At 36.4% G+C, this 14,992-nt stretch overlaps 1 protein-coding gene across 6 annotated transcripts in view; it reads left to right on the forward strand.

The window, feature by feature from the left end:
* Positions 1-14,992, forward strand: part of POC1B (POC1 centriolar protein B) — a 54,254-nt gene that overhangs the window by 27,137 nt on the left and 12,125 nt on the right. For 3 of the 6 annotated variants that reach the window (XM_062015900.1, XM_062015915.1, XM_062015932.1), the window contains one exon: positions 1,211-1,339. The exons of the other annotated variants lie outside the window; for them this stretch is intronic. In XM_062015900.1, the coding sequence (XP_061871884.1) occupies positions 1,211-1,339 (129 nt within the window). The remainder of the gene's footprint in view (positions 1-1,210; positions 1,340-14,992) is intronic. 6 annotated transcript variants of the gene reach the window in all.

The following is a 14,992-nucleotide window of genomic DNA, read 5'->3' on the forward strand; positions in this document are numbered from 1 at the left end:
GAAATTCTAATTATAAGCTGATACTAATTATATCTAACCGTTACTGTTAAAATTTGTGGCTTATTCTCAAACACTTTTTCTAACTCTATCTGCAAATAATGGGAAACCTAAAAAATGGTTACCTTATTGATAAAATTCCAAAAGTGGTGTGTTAATTTTTCTCCTTTTAAGGTATCTAGATGTCCCCTAAGAGAACAAAACTCACATTTTAAGACAGAATCATAGGATGAGATCCTTCTAGTGTTAGCTTTTTGCATGACATTGGTATGGCATGTGGGAGGAAAGGAAGGCAATGTTTTAACGGTAGTTTCGTAGGAGGAAAAATATGCTCTCCTGGTATGAAATCTAAAAGACGTACTGTTCTAGAATTAGGTTAAAATGAGAATTTCTCTTTTAGCTCTGAATCTGTTCCCATGAAGGCATAAATGTTATCTTAAACAATTTCAGTTACCATAACAAGAATTTGTGTGGCTGAAGGACTAATATGGATGAATAGACAGAAGGTGTGGTTTCTGCTGTTATATTTTGTTATGATGTGTGTTGTGCTGGTATTTTACAAAATTCATTAAGATCATTATTGAAGATGTCATCATACGGAGATGGATGTCTAAATAAACCTTTTATTCAAAACAAATAATCATATAATGTCTTTGAGGGATAATAATTTCATATTTTAAGGTTTAGTGGTTGTCATGTTCTGTTTTCACAATGAAAATATGGTTCTCTCAGATAAAACTCCTGTCAGAAGTAATTTGCAGACTTACAGTAATCTCTTTGGTAGGCCTAACAGATACTGGATTGTGGTGGATATAATTTATTGGCTACCAATCACTTTAAAATACTTAGTGTTCATTACTTCCTGATCACAAAATTCAATGTATAGTTATACTGTAATTCTCTTTTACATATCCATAAATCTGGAAATCATTATATATTTTTATGATAGTAATTTATAAAACTACATGCCCTGAACTCACGGCAGGAATAAGTTGACCCACTACTGATAACATCCTTTTGGTTACTGGCTGGCTGGCTTTACATTTGTAATGAAGTCTTCTTTATTACAAAAAAAGGTTACTTCAAAATTCATGCCTTTTAACTATGTCAGTAATCACTATTTTTTTCCATTATCTTCATCTCTTGTTTCACCTTTGATTCTCGCCTTTCTGTACCTCGGCATTCACCATCTGCATCGTTTTTTTCCATCTAGCAATATTTTAAGGTCTTTGTTACTTGGACTACAGCCTTGAGGACAACTACTCTGTCCAACATATTTACTATTGACAGAAATCCAGAAACCAATTGCATATTTCCTCTGCCACTACCATCCTTCCCTATAGTAAGTAACACTTTCCCCAACTTCGTCAACCTATTTGGTCTTCCCTACCTTCTAATGTCAACTACTCTTTTAGTGTCACCATCCTGTCCAGTGTTCATCTGCCACATTACCTGCTTCTGTTCTTTGTGGAATTATTATCTGCTTTTTAATCCAGCCAGCCATCCAGTCTCTTTGTGTCTTGTTTCCAAAGGGTTCTGGATCTTGGTGACTCCAAGCCAGCTTCAGATTAAAAGGTTAATTTCCCTAATGTATAGAGGCCTTGTCATGAAGTTTCATATGTTCTTAATAACACAAATAAAAATCAAAGGAGGAAGGACAGATACTGTATTTCTTTCTGACCCACCATCAATGCCAGATTTCCTATGTTGAATTATACTGTATTTGTGCATTGTTTGTGTCTAGTTTGTTGGGGTTTTTTGTTGTTTTGTTTTGTTTTTTTTAAATGCTCCTCTAATTTGAGGCTACCAACCTCTAATTCATCTTCCTTCTCTGTCCCTCTTCTGAGTCATACTCCTCTGAGTTACTCTTTTTCTACTAGTTATCAAAGACAGTATCACTGTACACCTTTCTGTTTTTTCCTGAAGACTGGTGAAGACCTATCTTTAAGCTGCTTATGGCTTTTTGATCTTATTTCTACTGGAAGAATGCTGTTCAAATGACAAAAAAACTTTAATCAGGTTGCCAGGTTAATTTACAGATGCTCTGTGTATACCTACTTATTCTTTCTGAATTTTTTTCCTCTAGCTTAAGCTGTTCTTTTGTGTAGAGAGGAAAATATACTCTGCACTTGCACGTCTTCAGGAGTTCTTGTTCAACGTCTTTATCACACATGTAATAAGGCAGGTCCCTGACAGTGGCTTACAAAACACCTTGGCAAGTCCCTGGACCATTGGAAGTAGCCAGTCAACATATTTACTTACATTTTTCTACTGAAGAAGAGAGATGTGGCCTTTCTCAGAGCGCTGTCTTCTCTGAGGCAAGTAACAACATTGAAGCTTTTACAGGATCTGTAATGAAATCTGTATAGCTTTGTGAAGGATCTTCAGGCTGACTGGTAGTCTGCACAAAACCTCATAATTTTCTGTTGAATGGCTGTGGAAATTCTTAACAAAAAGCAGGCAAGCTCCTGTAGATATCAAGCTACTCCAAGAAATAGCAGAAAGTGCTCTCACTACTGAGCATCTTCTCTTCAGCAATTGGAACTGTATCCTGTCCTACTGGTCATAGAAAATATGTTATTACTGCCCCTAAGATGACTTGTGGCAGAGCAAAGAGATTTCTTTTCTTCTGTAAGAAATTATTAATAAAAATAACAGAGCAGTATAGTTTGAGAGATTTTTTTTTCAGTCATCTAACCTCCCCTTTAAAGCAAGGCCAATTTGGATCAGGTTCCTAAAGGCCTTGAGCAGTTAATTTGTTAATGTGTAATGATGGCGATACCACCTCTCTGGGCAGCTGACTCTAGTGATTGGCTGGTCAAAATCTTTTTTTTTTTTTTTCAATAATACTTAGGTAGAATTTCCTATGTTCCACTGTATTTATTGCTTCTAATACTATTAACAGTGGCCCTCTAAGAAGTGTCTATCTCTGTCTTCTCTCTATCCACCCATTTGATATTTGAGATGGCAGTAAGATCTCCCTGTATCCTTCCTAAGGCTGAACAAGCCTTGTTCTCCGCCTTTCTGTATATATCATGTATTCCAACCCACTGACCATCTTGCTCATCCTGTGCTTGACTTGCTTCAGGATGGCAATATCTGTCTTATATTGACAAGCCCAAAACAGAACACAGAACCTCAGGTGATTAAGGTGCAGCTAAGTGTCATAGAATCACAGAATGGTAGAGGTTGGAAAGGACCTCTAAAGATCATCTAGTCCAATCCCCCTGCCAAAGCAGGTTCACCCAAATCAGGTCACACAGGAATGCATCCAGGCAAGTTTTGAAAACCTCCAGAGAAGGAGACTCCACAGCCTCTCTCTGGGCAGCCTGTGCCAGGGCTCCCTCACACTATAAACAGATGTCACTGTCATCTATTCTAGACAACAGTCTGCCTGGAGAAGATTTGAAAAACAAATGTTTAGAATTTTAACACTTATGATTCTTTATTGTGAATTTTAAATATAAGATATTTTCTTAGCAGTTCATTTGTATTTTGAGATCTATCTGTATGAGGAAATACTTGGTATTATCTCTTTTTCCCACTCTTCCTCCTCCTTTCAAGGAATTTTAATTTGTTGCTTCATCAAAACGAACAATCTATGACAACTTCCACACTTAAAATGCCTACTAAACTGTGAGGTATTTGTGGGTTTTTGAATTTACTTGTATTTTCTTGCTTTAGAGATTAAGTCAATATATGCAGGTATGAATATTCTTGTAGGGATTTCACTAGAGAAACACTTTCTGAATTCTAAACATCTTTTCAGCTTCTGTTCTAACTTAAAACAGCAAGAGCAGTTCTTTTTGAACAAGATGAAAATAGGTTTTTCACCAAAGATTCAAACTGATGCAACTTTCATTGTAAATTTTGTGAGGGGAATGCAGTCATTGTGACAGTGGAAAAAATTCAGTGTAATATTCAGTATGGAGCTACTTTCTTTTAGACTTACAATTACAAAAACATTAAGAGTTCTTGTCTGTGTATTATTGTACAGGAAAATAGCTTTGAATTTGATTAATTTAATCAGTTCTCCTTTGTGTTACTGAAACCAATATAAAATCAAGCTATATATGCCTAACTAACTGGTATTTGTGTAATGCCCTGTCTTTTCCAATGTTAAGAGCCTTCATATGTTGCAGTTATTAAAAATAAGGTGAGTTATAGCCTTTTACACTCTGAAGATGTTCACTGAATTGGGGCCAAGGTTTTGGGGCTGGGAGCGGTGTTTCTTTTTTCTATCACATTAAAACCTGAAAGCATTATTGCCTTGCTCCCGCTCTTTCTTCTCCATGTGTCATGCAGCTTAATATTGCCTTTGTTTTCTGAACTATTGAAAAATGAAAATTAGAAATGTTTCCCTTTGGAACTATTTCTTCCTGTGTTATCCTCTGATTTTACTTTTAGTGTTGTGGGAGGTTGGGTGTTTTCAAGTCTGTTAGGCAATAGGTTGGTAACCTCCAGTGCCTGATAAGCTGTTGGGAACAAGGGAAAGTTGATGATGTTTCGGTAGTTTTTACTGACAGCAGCAGGAAATCACTGTAGAGGCTCTCAAATGTTCCCTCCTCTGACCTTGCTCATGTAAACAGGATTTGGAGGAAACAAAGCAATGTACTGTAATCTGGAAGTCAGAATGTCTGTGCTGGCTGGGACATGTTTGCTGTTGTTTCCCTTCTAGTGCTAGTTAACACTGAAAACAAGATGACATGCTTATTGTTCATTTACAGTACGATTTCTACAAAGTTAAGACTGATTTAATTATTGGAAGGGCAAAGATAAGGATTGTTTCTGTTTGGAGAAAAAGGAACATACAGTGGTTTAAAATAGTAAGTTACCAAATAAATCCCTTAACCTTTCAACTTGTAAAATATTTGAAAGCAAATAAGGGCATGTGCAACTTTTATTCCTCAAGACACTGTAAGTTTATCTGTACTGCATTTCTAGTAGGTGTTTTGATGCAAGAAGTATTGCTTCCCCAATATGTATTTTAGGATGTAGGTGTTTTTTTACACCATTTTCTTTACTTAGAGTACAACCAAAACAAAACACAAAACAAAAACCCATGAGAGAAAAACTTATGGTACTTCACTGTGCACATAGTTATAGTACATCTGAAAGCACAACAACTTTCTATAGTTCATAGATGTAGAGCTTTCTTGGTACCTTGGACATTTAGCCTTTCTCTTAAACTGATTGTTGTTGCATGATATGCATGCATTTTTCTCTACTAAAGGAAAACTCTGGCATTATCTCTTTAAAAGGAAGTCTAAAAATCATTGTCATCTGAGAAAAATGTCCTGCTTGTGTTTTTTGTCCAAAACTTAGTTGCCATTTGGACTGAGCTCTGCACTGAGGAGTGATCCTACTTGTAGATGGGCATTCATAAAAATTGGCAGTTCCTAGCCTCTCCTGTCACCTTACCTTCCTTGCTTCCAGACAGAGAAATTAGAAAGGCCACTCCATTGAGTGAAATTTGAGTATAATGTTATGAGATTCTACTACTCCAAATTTTTGAGATAAAACTCTTTTCTGTAGATGAACATACCAAAGACTCTCAAACAGGCTCTGAGTCGTGGACACTAGGTGTTATAAAAGTATAGAATGAATGCTGTAAATAAAGGAACTCTGAAGTGTTCAGTGCACCAAAATGAAAATAAGAATGTATAAACTGTGCTTGTGTTTGCAAATGAATCCTTCTCTGTCCAATCTTACTCTTAGCCAAGCAAATTTTAACGTTATCTTGGCTTACAGCACACTCCAGACAAAGCTTTCCACTCCTTGAATGCTATGCTGCCATACTGCGTAGGGCTGGATGAAGAGGATAAGCAGCCTTCTCCCCAGAGTTCCGCAGCTAAACATGTGCAGCTGCTCTCAGGGAAGGAAAGTCTCTCATCCCTTCCAAAGGCTACACCTATCCATCTGTATCCACCATGTTGTTATACGGTAGAGAAAGCCTTTTCTGTTGCCTAGCTAGGAGCCTTCCAAAGAAAGTATAGCGTACATGAACAAAATGTCTCATTTTCTGTTAAAAGTACCAAAAGGCTGAAGCATTTGGCATATTGAACAGTGAATTTCTAAACTTGCATTTTTAGCCTCTGCAAAGGTGCAGGCACACTTAAAAAGATTTGTGTACTTAATCTTAAAAGCAATATGCTTTGACAACACTAACATCAAATAATGCCTAAGCATCAGATACATGAAGGTGAACTCAACATTTGTAATAAAAGAATATGATCCAAATGGCCCTTGCCTTTTGCAGTGATGCTATTCTAACACAGCGTGTAACTGCTGGTTTACAAGAAGAGAACAGGAAATGTGTTATGTCGCTACATAATTAGGTAATAATACATGTCTTGATGTTCCTTAATGAGCTTCATTATATTCTTTGAGTGAACTGGAGCTTGAAAGTAAAGTTTTCATTGGAGACAGAATTCTGAATTTGGGCACTAGAGAATGCAAGAATATAATATTTCCTATACTATTTTTAGCCTGTAAATGTACCTTATGAAATGGTACTGTTTATTTGTCTGTCTCTGTCCTGTTTCCCTAATAGTTTTTGAATGAAATAGTTGGTGTTTTATGTTTTTTAAGCAAGCATGGAAGTAAGTAGTAGAATAAGGAAATATATTAGTACTGCCACTAAGAAAAAAGCCAGTGGGATGTAACACTGAGTTCACTGATACTACACTAAGCACGGACTAATTACTGGCAACCTACCCTGTAAGGGTGTCACAGCACACATGGAGGGAGCTTGAGTTACTGTAGAACAGGAAGCTCAGGAGAGGGACTTGACAAGAAAATATCTATCACTATATAAAAGATTAAGTGTCAATATTTGGTTTCTTCAAGGCAGTTTAATTGTGTTGCCTTTCCCATTAACAGATGCTGTTGCTGGACCATTGGTGCTGTTTTGTACTGTAACTGGCTTGCTGTAGGTGACTTTTAGAACTGGTAGTCTTTTACTTCATGTGAGGTCTTTCTTGTGGTAATGGTGGGATGCTTCAGGAAGGCTTTTCAAGCTGATCCATGTCTGTATATTGTTCCTTTAGCAACTCACCACATTTCTGGGAACCAGAGGAGTGGAAGTTCCAGGTATTATTTCTGTTTCAACTTCCTGAGATACTGTACATGTACACTCTGACCTTGTCTGCCCAAGAGTGTTTTCCCCTGCTTTGGCTGGGAATCTAAGTGGTATTTGCAGTTCTCACAGCTGATTCTGTGGCATGCAGAAAATGCCCGACAGCTATCAGCCCACACATTCAATAACAACTGGTTCCTTCCTCTTCCTGGGGAAGAGTAACATCCTCTGAGAAGAAGTGTCCCCTGAGGAATGCAGGAACAGCAGCAAACCTTTCACACAGGAAATCACTACTATAGCACTTGTAGAAAAGTGTTTCTGTCACTTGGATTGTCAGTCTGTAATGAGCTTCCTGCTGACCTAGATGATGATTTACAACTGATCTAAATGCCATTTGTGAGTCATTTAGCTTAATGGAAGTTAATGAAGTTAGCATTCAGTAGCTCTGTAAACACCTGTTTTAATTTTCGTCTTGCAAAAGCACATGTTAAGTTTTGAACTTCTTAGTATTCAAGGAACTAATAATTCTGAGATTGCCTATTTTGTGGGCCTGAGAAATAAGGGAATGTTTTAAATAGTTCGTAGTGCATGACTCAAACAAAAATAAAACCTTACAGCCTCCTTTATCTTAAACTAGACAGCAAAGCTGAGCTACAGATCCAGCATGTCAGAAACCAAGATACTAAAGCTAAAATACTGCCTTTGAATTATCCTTTGTTCTTAAATACTACTGCAGTCGTAAGTTTAGTGGTAGAACCTTGAATATAAAATGAAATACAGATATGTAGATATGTAACCAATATTTTAAATGGTTAATGCAAGTTTGTTACAAAAGCTGACACTTTAATACTGTTTAAATATTTTCTTATTTTTCCTAGACAGTGTTTGCAGAAGTGCTAACAAATTCTACTTATTGTGATATCTAAACCCTAAGAGTGCTTTCTGTTTAAAAGCTTGAGCGGTTTCCAAATATATCAATTGTTCTAATACAACACACCTCTCCTTGCAAACCTTGCTGCATTACTGTCTAGTTTGCTATAAGAGATGTAGTTACTTGCTTCATGTGAGATAATGGAAGCAGTGAGTCAGATCCAAAAATTACATAGGTTGGTTGAAACAAGACTTGAGAGACTGAGGCTTCTCAAACAAAATTCAGCACCAAGGGCAAAAATGTTCCTTCATCAGATAGATGTTTGATACAGAAAACCTCTGAAAGCATCTTTTGTATCTTGCACCAAAATAGCTTTGGGGTAAAAAATTAGGTAGAGCAATGCTAAAGGATGATTTGAGTCACTTTATCTGAGTGACTGGTTTTGTCTGATTAATCCCATCCAAGTCAATTCCCTGATCTGCTCAGCTATCCAAACACTAATACCAGCACAAAGGAAATGAGGAAAAATTATTTGGAGATTAAGTAAGAGATTAGAACAGACAGTAACCTAACTGAAGCTGACTGATGTTGATGGAGCCATGTATCCAATGTGATTGTGCTGCAGTGTTCAAGTGTGTTTCATACATAACATCTGAACAAGCATGTCGAAAAATACAAGCAAAGGAGTTGGTAGTAATGGCTTCCTTTTGTTCAGGCAGTAGGTGTGTTGGCTTCAGGTTTGGGGGCTTTTTCAGCGTAAAAGGATTTGGTCTGCATGGCTGTAGCCTAACCAGCAGGTAACGGAGACAGAGACTGAATGGAGGCAACTCCATCCTTCATGCTTGAATTGGAAGTACTGCGAAGTAAAAGCTGAAGGTATATGGCAGCAGCAGAAAGTGAGAAGCAGTCCATGTTTAGTAATTACATGTTCTTCTGGAAAAGAACCACTGATTCTATTGCCCTTATGCATTTCACAGTGAACAGTATTTGGGGAAAAAGCAACAAAACAACAAAAAAACCCCCAGAAAAATAGTAGCTGTGTGTCTGACACCATAAGTGGAGATATATGGCATCACTGTTCAGATATCTGAAGTACAGGCATTGCAATGCTCCTCCATCCTTAACCTACTCTTAGATAAACCACTATCAAATGTTCCTCACTGGAAAGATTACTCTTCCAAGCCATGATTCATTCTTATAAGTGTTTGCTCATTTCTTACACATCTCTTAGGACAGGAATTCTGCATCCATGCTTCCAGTTTTTGACAGTGTAGTGTAACAGTACAATACTACCTCTGGCTCAGTATTTTCAACTAGTTATAACTACATGTAAGAAATTACTGTAATTCTTCACTCCATAACCTTATCACATCAGAGTTTTATAATTTTGCTCAGTTATGTTATTGTAATACTTTTCAATACCTCTGCTTTCTATAGTATATTACTCTAGAATGTCTTCATCTCTGAGATTTTACATGTGCACATAAAGTTGTGTTTGGACAGCTGAATGAAGTCAGATTGACAAGTAACCTGGAGTACTTTAGTAGTTTCCATTATGCCATTTTGTGTCATCTGTAAGCTTGATCTTTCATATCAGTGATACATTTTGCATGGGACTGAAACAAGAATGGATGTCAGTAGAATCACTAAACCTAGCATAATTCTGTAATAACTTTCTGTTGTAATTATTTTTGAAGAAACATTACCTAGATAATTGAGTTCATACTGCATCGCAACCTAAAATTTGTTAATTAAAATTCTAGAGTGCATATTATGGATTTGCAAAAAAACCCCCAATATTTTATCAAGAACAGTTCAACTAAATATTTCACTAGAGAGATCTTCAATTTGTCAGGTCACTTCTTTCTCAAACAGTATCAATTTGCCTGATGTTATGCCTTGAATCTTTGCTCTATATATTCTAAATCAACTTTTCAGTGTTTTTCCCTAACACAGTTCTCAAGCTGACTGTGACCTTTGACCACACAGTTATCCTGTTTATCCTTTCTAACTACTGATGGAATGTCAGCTTCCCCATTCCCTTGGTATTTCTCCATTATTCCAAGATACATTAAAAATCAACACCATTACCTTACTTATTATTTCAAAACCATTGAGTTCAAACCATGCAACCCAGGATTTTAAAATATTTACACACAGTGTAAATTGTTCAACAGTCTTTTTTGCTATGGTTGGAATAGAAAATATTTTGCCAGAAATGCAATTACAGCGTTTGTTATCTTCTGAAATACTTCATTAGCCACTTCAGAAAAAAAAACTCTGCATCTCTTTTAACACCTTTAGCTAACAAGTGTGCCATTGCTGGGACTGCTTTTATTCCTGATATTTGTAAGGTACAAATAATCCTTGAGTGACAGAAATTATGTAGCCTGGCTTCCAACAAATGTGTGTTTTATAGCTGACTGTAAGGCTTTATGTGAAGCTTTTCCCTTCTTTTGAGGTAATTAGAAGTTCAGTTTCTCTCATATGCATTCTCTGGTCTCCAATAATGTGTAAAGTTACGCCAGAGCCTTTCTCCCAGTGGGAGTACTTACTGATTTCTCTCCTTTAGCTAGCAAGCTGTTCTTGGGGGAAACCTACATGAAATCAGATATATATCAGATATATCTTCCTTGATCAGAGACTCTTAAACCTGCAGCAAGCTCAAAATTTAAAAGTGAAGCAGGGGAACATCAGACAGAAGTGGTACTCAGCATTGTTTCCTTAGGAAAGTGGGCTAAAATCTCCTTTTTGTTCCTCCTAATGACTTTAGAGTTTTTGCTGATGCTTTCAATTATCCTGATCAACTGTGTTTCATCACTTCTAATTTATGGTCATTTGTACTATTCTGCCTTTTACAGTTGTAAAAAGCAACAGTATATTTTATCTGTGAAGGCTCTAAATCCCCAACAGGAATTTGGCATTTAGGACTGGAATGCCAGCTGTTGATCTGGGATTACAGTGCCAACTGCTTCCGTTTTTATTGTTAACATTAAATATGAAGTGTAGTGCATAGTAGGGATATGCCTTCTTCCATCCCCCACTGAATGTGGTGTCTCCACATCTTGACTAGACCACTGTCTGTCATAACTGATACTGTACAGTAGCTTACATATTGTTTAGTACTTCTATGCAGTAGCAAGCACACAGTCAGCCTTAATCTAATGAAGTTAATAAGGGAGACATAACTGTATAGTGTTCTGGTTTATATGCCTTTTAGCATCCTTAAGTTTATGTTTTTATCTTAGCCCAGTGGACATTATTTAATGCAGTTTTTTGTTAATGCTGATTTAGTTGAGTATTCAAATATTATTTATATCTTTATACATAGTTTTATTTCAATTTAGTTATATCCCTAATCCAACTCTAACCTATACAGTGCTTTACATTCAAGGAATGTGTCATGTGTGAGCACAAGGGAACACAAGCACAGTTCAAGGTCTGAGCTACCATGAGTATCCTATATGTGTGGTACGTGCTTACCTTGATTGATCTCTAGAAAAAAAAATGAGTTAATGTTGTCCATTACTATTATTAGAAATTATTTTCCTTAAGATGGAGGGACATAGGTGACGAGGAATGCCAGTGGTGCTGTGTTTTCAGTAGAGTATGGGAAATGATACCTTATCCTCTTATATCTTGCATGGATGCACAGTTCTGTAAATTCTTGTAATCACCAGGCTGCTGCTAGTGATAATAAAATACCAAAGTAATCTTCCTTTCAGAAGTTTTAAAAGATCATAGTATTAGTACAAATAAGAGAGCTTTCTCTAAAAACAGAAAAATTGTGGAGAACCTGCAACTTAGTCATCATTGCAAAGCATGCAGGCATTAGTTTGAATCAATGGTGATTCTTAACTAAATTTTTGTTCTGCTACTCTGTAAAACATCAGACCTCAATACCAAAGAAACATCAAGCAGGAATAGTGCAAAAGTTTCCAGTTTCTCTATGTTCTGGTCTAATCAGAGGACCAGATTTCCAGAACAGACATGTGATAATTTATTGAGACACAGTGACAGGAGCAAGTTCTACCCTTGTGTATGCACTGTAGCTTTCAACCCTACTTATGAAACACACTGATGCTCCTGTTCTGGTTGTCAGTGTGATTGGTCACATTAAAAGGATGTTCCTTTACACCAAAAAGAAACAGTTGACCATGTAGGTGTTATTTTCTTTGTCAAAACTTTACAGAACTCATACAAGCATATACTGAGTTGTATACTTATATACAATTGTACCTATATAAAGACTGTTATCGTTTTGATCTGAGTGTCAACAATAGAAATATAATTCCAAGACACTTTTTGTGTGCTATAGCATGGGAAGGTGAGCAAGTTAAATAATGACTTAGTGCATATAATTGTGTTGTCATTTTTTTTTCCTATTTGGAGAATGATTTGTCTATTAAAATAAAAACCTCAAATGTACTACAGGTGCTAGTACAGAAGAATCGCATGGATGTTTGACAAAGTAACTTAAACTTGGATTTATGTGCAAAGTAAATAATACACCATGACCAGTGGAATTTAATGTTTAAGTTCAAATAATAAACCTTTTTTTTAGTGTTTTCCGTGTATTTTCCTAATATCCACACACACACAGTTTTAAAGCTTTGCATGTTACAGGGGAAAGAGCTGTAGTTTATCTCTGTTCTAAGGTAATAGGAGTTGGTAAGGTGTTTTAGACACATATATGTATGCGTGTGTACATAGAATATATTCATATATATATACATACACAGAATTTCAAGGACTGGAAGGGACATACACCTTAATGTATGTATTTTATATATATAACCTTTTATATATCCTTATATTCTAAGGAGAATTTGTATTTGTTTTACTGCTCTGTATAATGTTATGCTTTTTAAAAATAATATTTGAAAAATTATTATTTTCTCCTTGTGTATATTACATGGAGAGATGTGCTTAACCCACTGTGAGGCTGTTCTTTGAACCTCTTCTGCACAGAAGATGCTGTGCCTTGCCGAGTGGAGGAGTAAGCATTGGTCTTGTGTCCTGTGAGTTGTGTACCTCATATGAGCATTACATTTTCTGGTCACATAAGCATCTCTACAAAGAATAGAAACTCTTAAGTGGAGTTTTCTCTTCTACCAAGAAAGACTAATAAGGTTTGACAGTGATTGGATCTGGAACACAAAGTCGTAAATTGTTTTGGACACTAGACCAGATTGCTTCCCTTCTGCTATGTTCCCCCAGCTGCCTCCCTGGAGGTCAGCAGCAGAGGAAATCCTATAAGAATCGTGAGGCACAGCTTCCTTGAGTTGTTGGCTTCAGCATTTTGCTGCTGAGAGAGGCAGGACTTTGTACTAGATTTCTTTTTTTTTTTTTTTTTTTTTTTTTCCCCCTCACTCTCTTCTTTTGTGTTGTCAAGGAGGAGAAGCTGACTGCAAAGTAGCCGGCATTGTCACACGACAACTAATACAAGTGAGGATGTTAATCCATAAGACACACAGAACTAAGGAAAAGGAGGCTTTCTCTCAGCATCATTTGCAGAGGTGGAGAACAAGCCTTGGAATTTTAGCTGACATCTATTTGTATTTATTTTAACAAAAGTCAACCGGATTGTAGATGTGATCATTGTGACATTAAGAGCATCTATTGAGGCAGAAGCATCAAGGTTTTACATTTGTTTAGAACTTAATCTAGGTAAACTTAAGTTTTATCTGTATTTATGCTTTTCTAAATTAAAATAGTAATAAAAGACATTCACCATGGAAGATGTTATCACTTCCAAAATAAGAGCTTGCTCAATAAGGATGGTATAGATATAGACTCATACCTGAGGACCAGACTCAGTGATCAAGATCTCTTCTAGTTCTATATTCCTGTGAAATTTAAGAACAACACATGTTCTTGGAATTCTAACTCACTGAGTCAGCCACCATCTCAACCCTTCCCCCTGCCCCAACCACCCAAATTCAGTCTGAGTGATGTTGCCACTTATCCCATACTGACAGTTAGTCACCTCTAAGGATTTGTTAATTTTTGTCACTTTAGGTAGGAAGAAATTGACTAAAATACAAATAGCAAGTGTCAAATAGGGAGAAGATAAATCTGTAGAGCCTGGTAGCTAACAAATTGCTTGAGCAACGAAACCCACTCTCTCTGCTTATGACAGAGTTTGTGGTTTGGTGGTTTTTTTTGTTTTTAAATTGAATTCTGATTTTAATGAACTGGCAGAACTCCAACACATATTCTTAAATAAGTAAGGTGTTTATTTTGGTTTCCTCAAACTTCCAACTGTCACAGCTCGACAGTGGGAGAAAATTATGAAGCATTTCAAAATAAAGCTATTATTGGCAACCTTACTGCTTTAAGTGTAATTTTTATCATCGTTTAATTCCTTTTTTAATACAGCCAAGCAGAATTTACCTACCTACCAATCTTATGTGCCAACACATTTAGCATTTTAATTGGTGCCAAACAAAGTGTGTTTTTTGACAGAAGTTTGTAATAGGATACTAATTAAAATAAATGATTTTTCAAGAGTATAAGAGGCATGTCAGACCACTCCATAGTGAACATTTCTTGGGTATTCGTATGCCGTTCTCAAATTTCTCAGTTTCTGCAATTCTCTAATTTGCTTCCTATCACAGTAAATTGTAAAACTCAAACGACTTAAGTATAAAGTGATGCTAGTGGTGCTAAAGCAATTATTCAAAATCCCATTTCTCAACTAAGCTCAGCAGCACCTGGGTGAATTGGACAGCTTGTCCAAACCTTCAACATATTACTAATGCTGAGCACTGAAACAGCTCAGTGTTGACTTTTGCTTCTTTCTCCAGGTATTAAATGAAATCTAACAAAAACACATAAATTTGACTTTTCAAGGAAAACTTTGAAGCTTTGTTTTACCCTTAAGGGAATTTTCTGTGACACTCATTAAAGTGTTTGATGTCTTTGTCAATCCTTTCCTCGCCATCAATTCTAGGTGCAACTTTTTGTAACAGAAGTCAACTGCTGAAACAGTGTTCCTCTATTACATAGCAAAACATGTTTTTGCCTGGCCATAATCAGGGGAT

This window comes from Colius striatus, chromosome 1 (genome assembly GCF_028858725.1).
Source record: "Colius striatus isolate bColStr4 chromosome 1, bColStr4.1.hap1, whole genome shotgun sequence".
Lineage (NCBI taxonomy): Eukaryota > Metazoa > Chordata > Aves > Coliiformes > Coliidae > Colius > Colius striatus.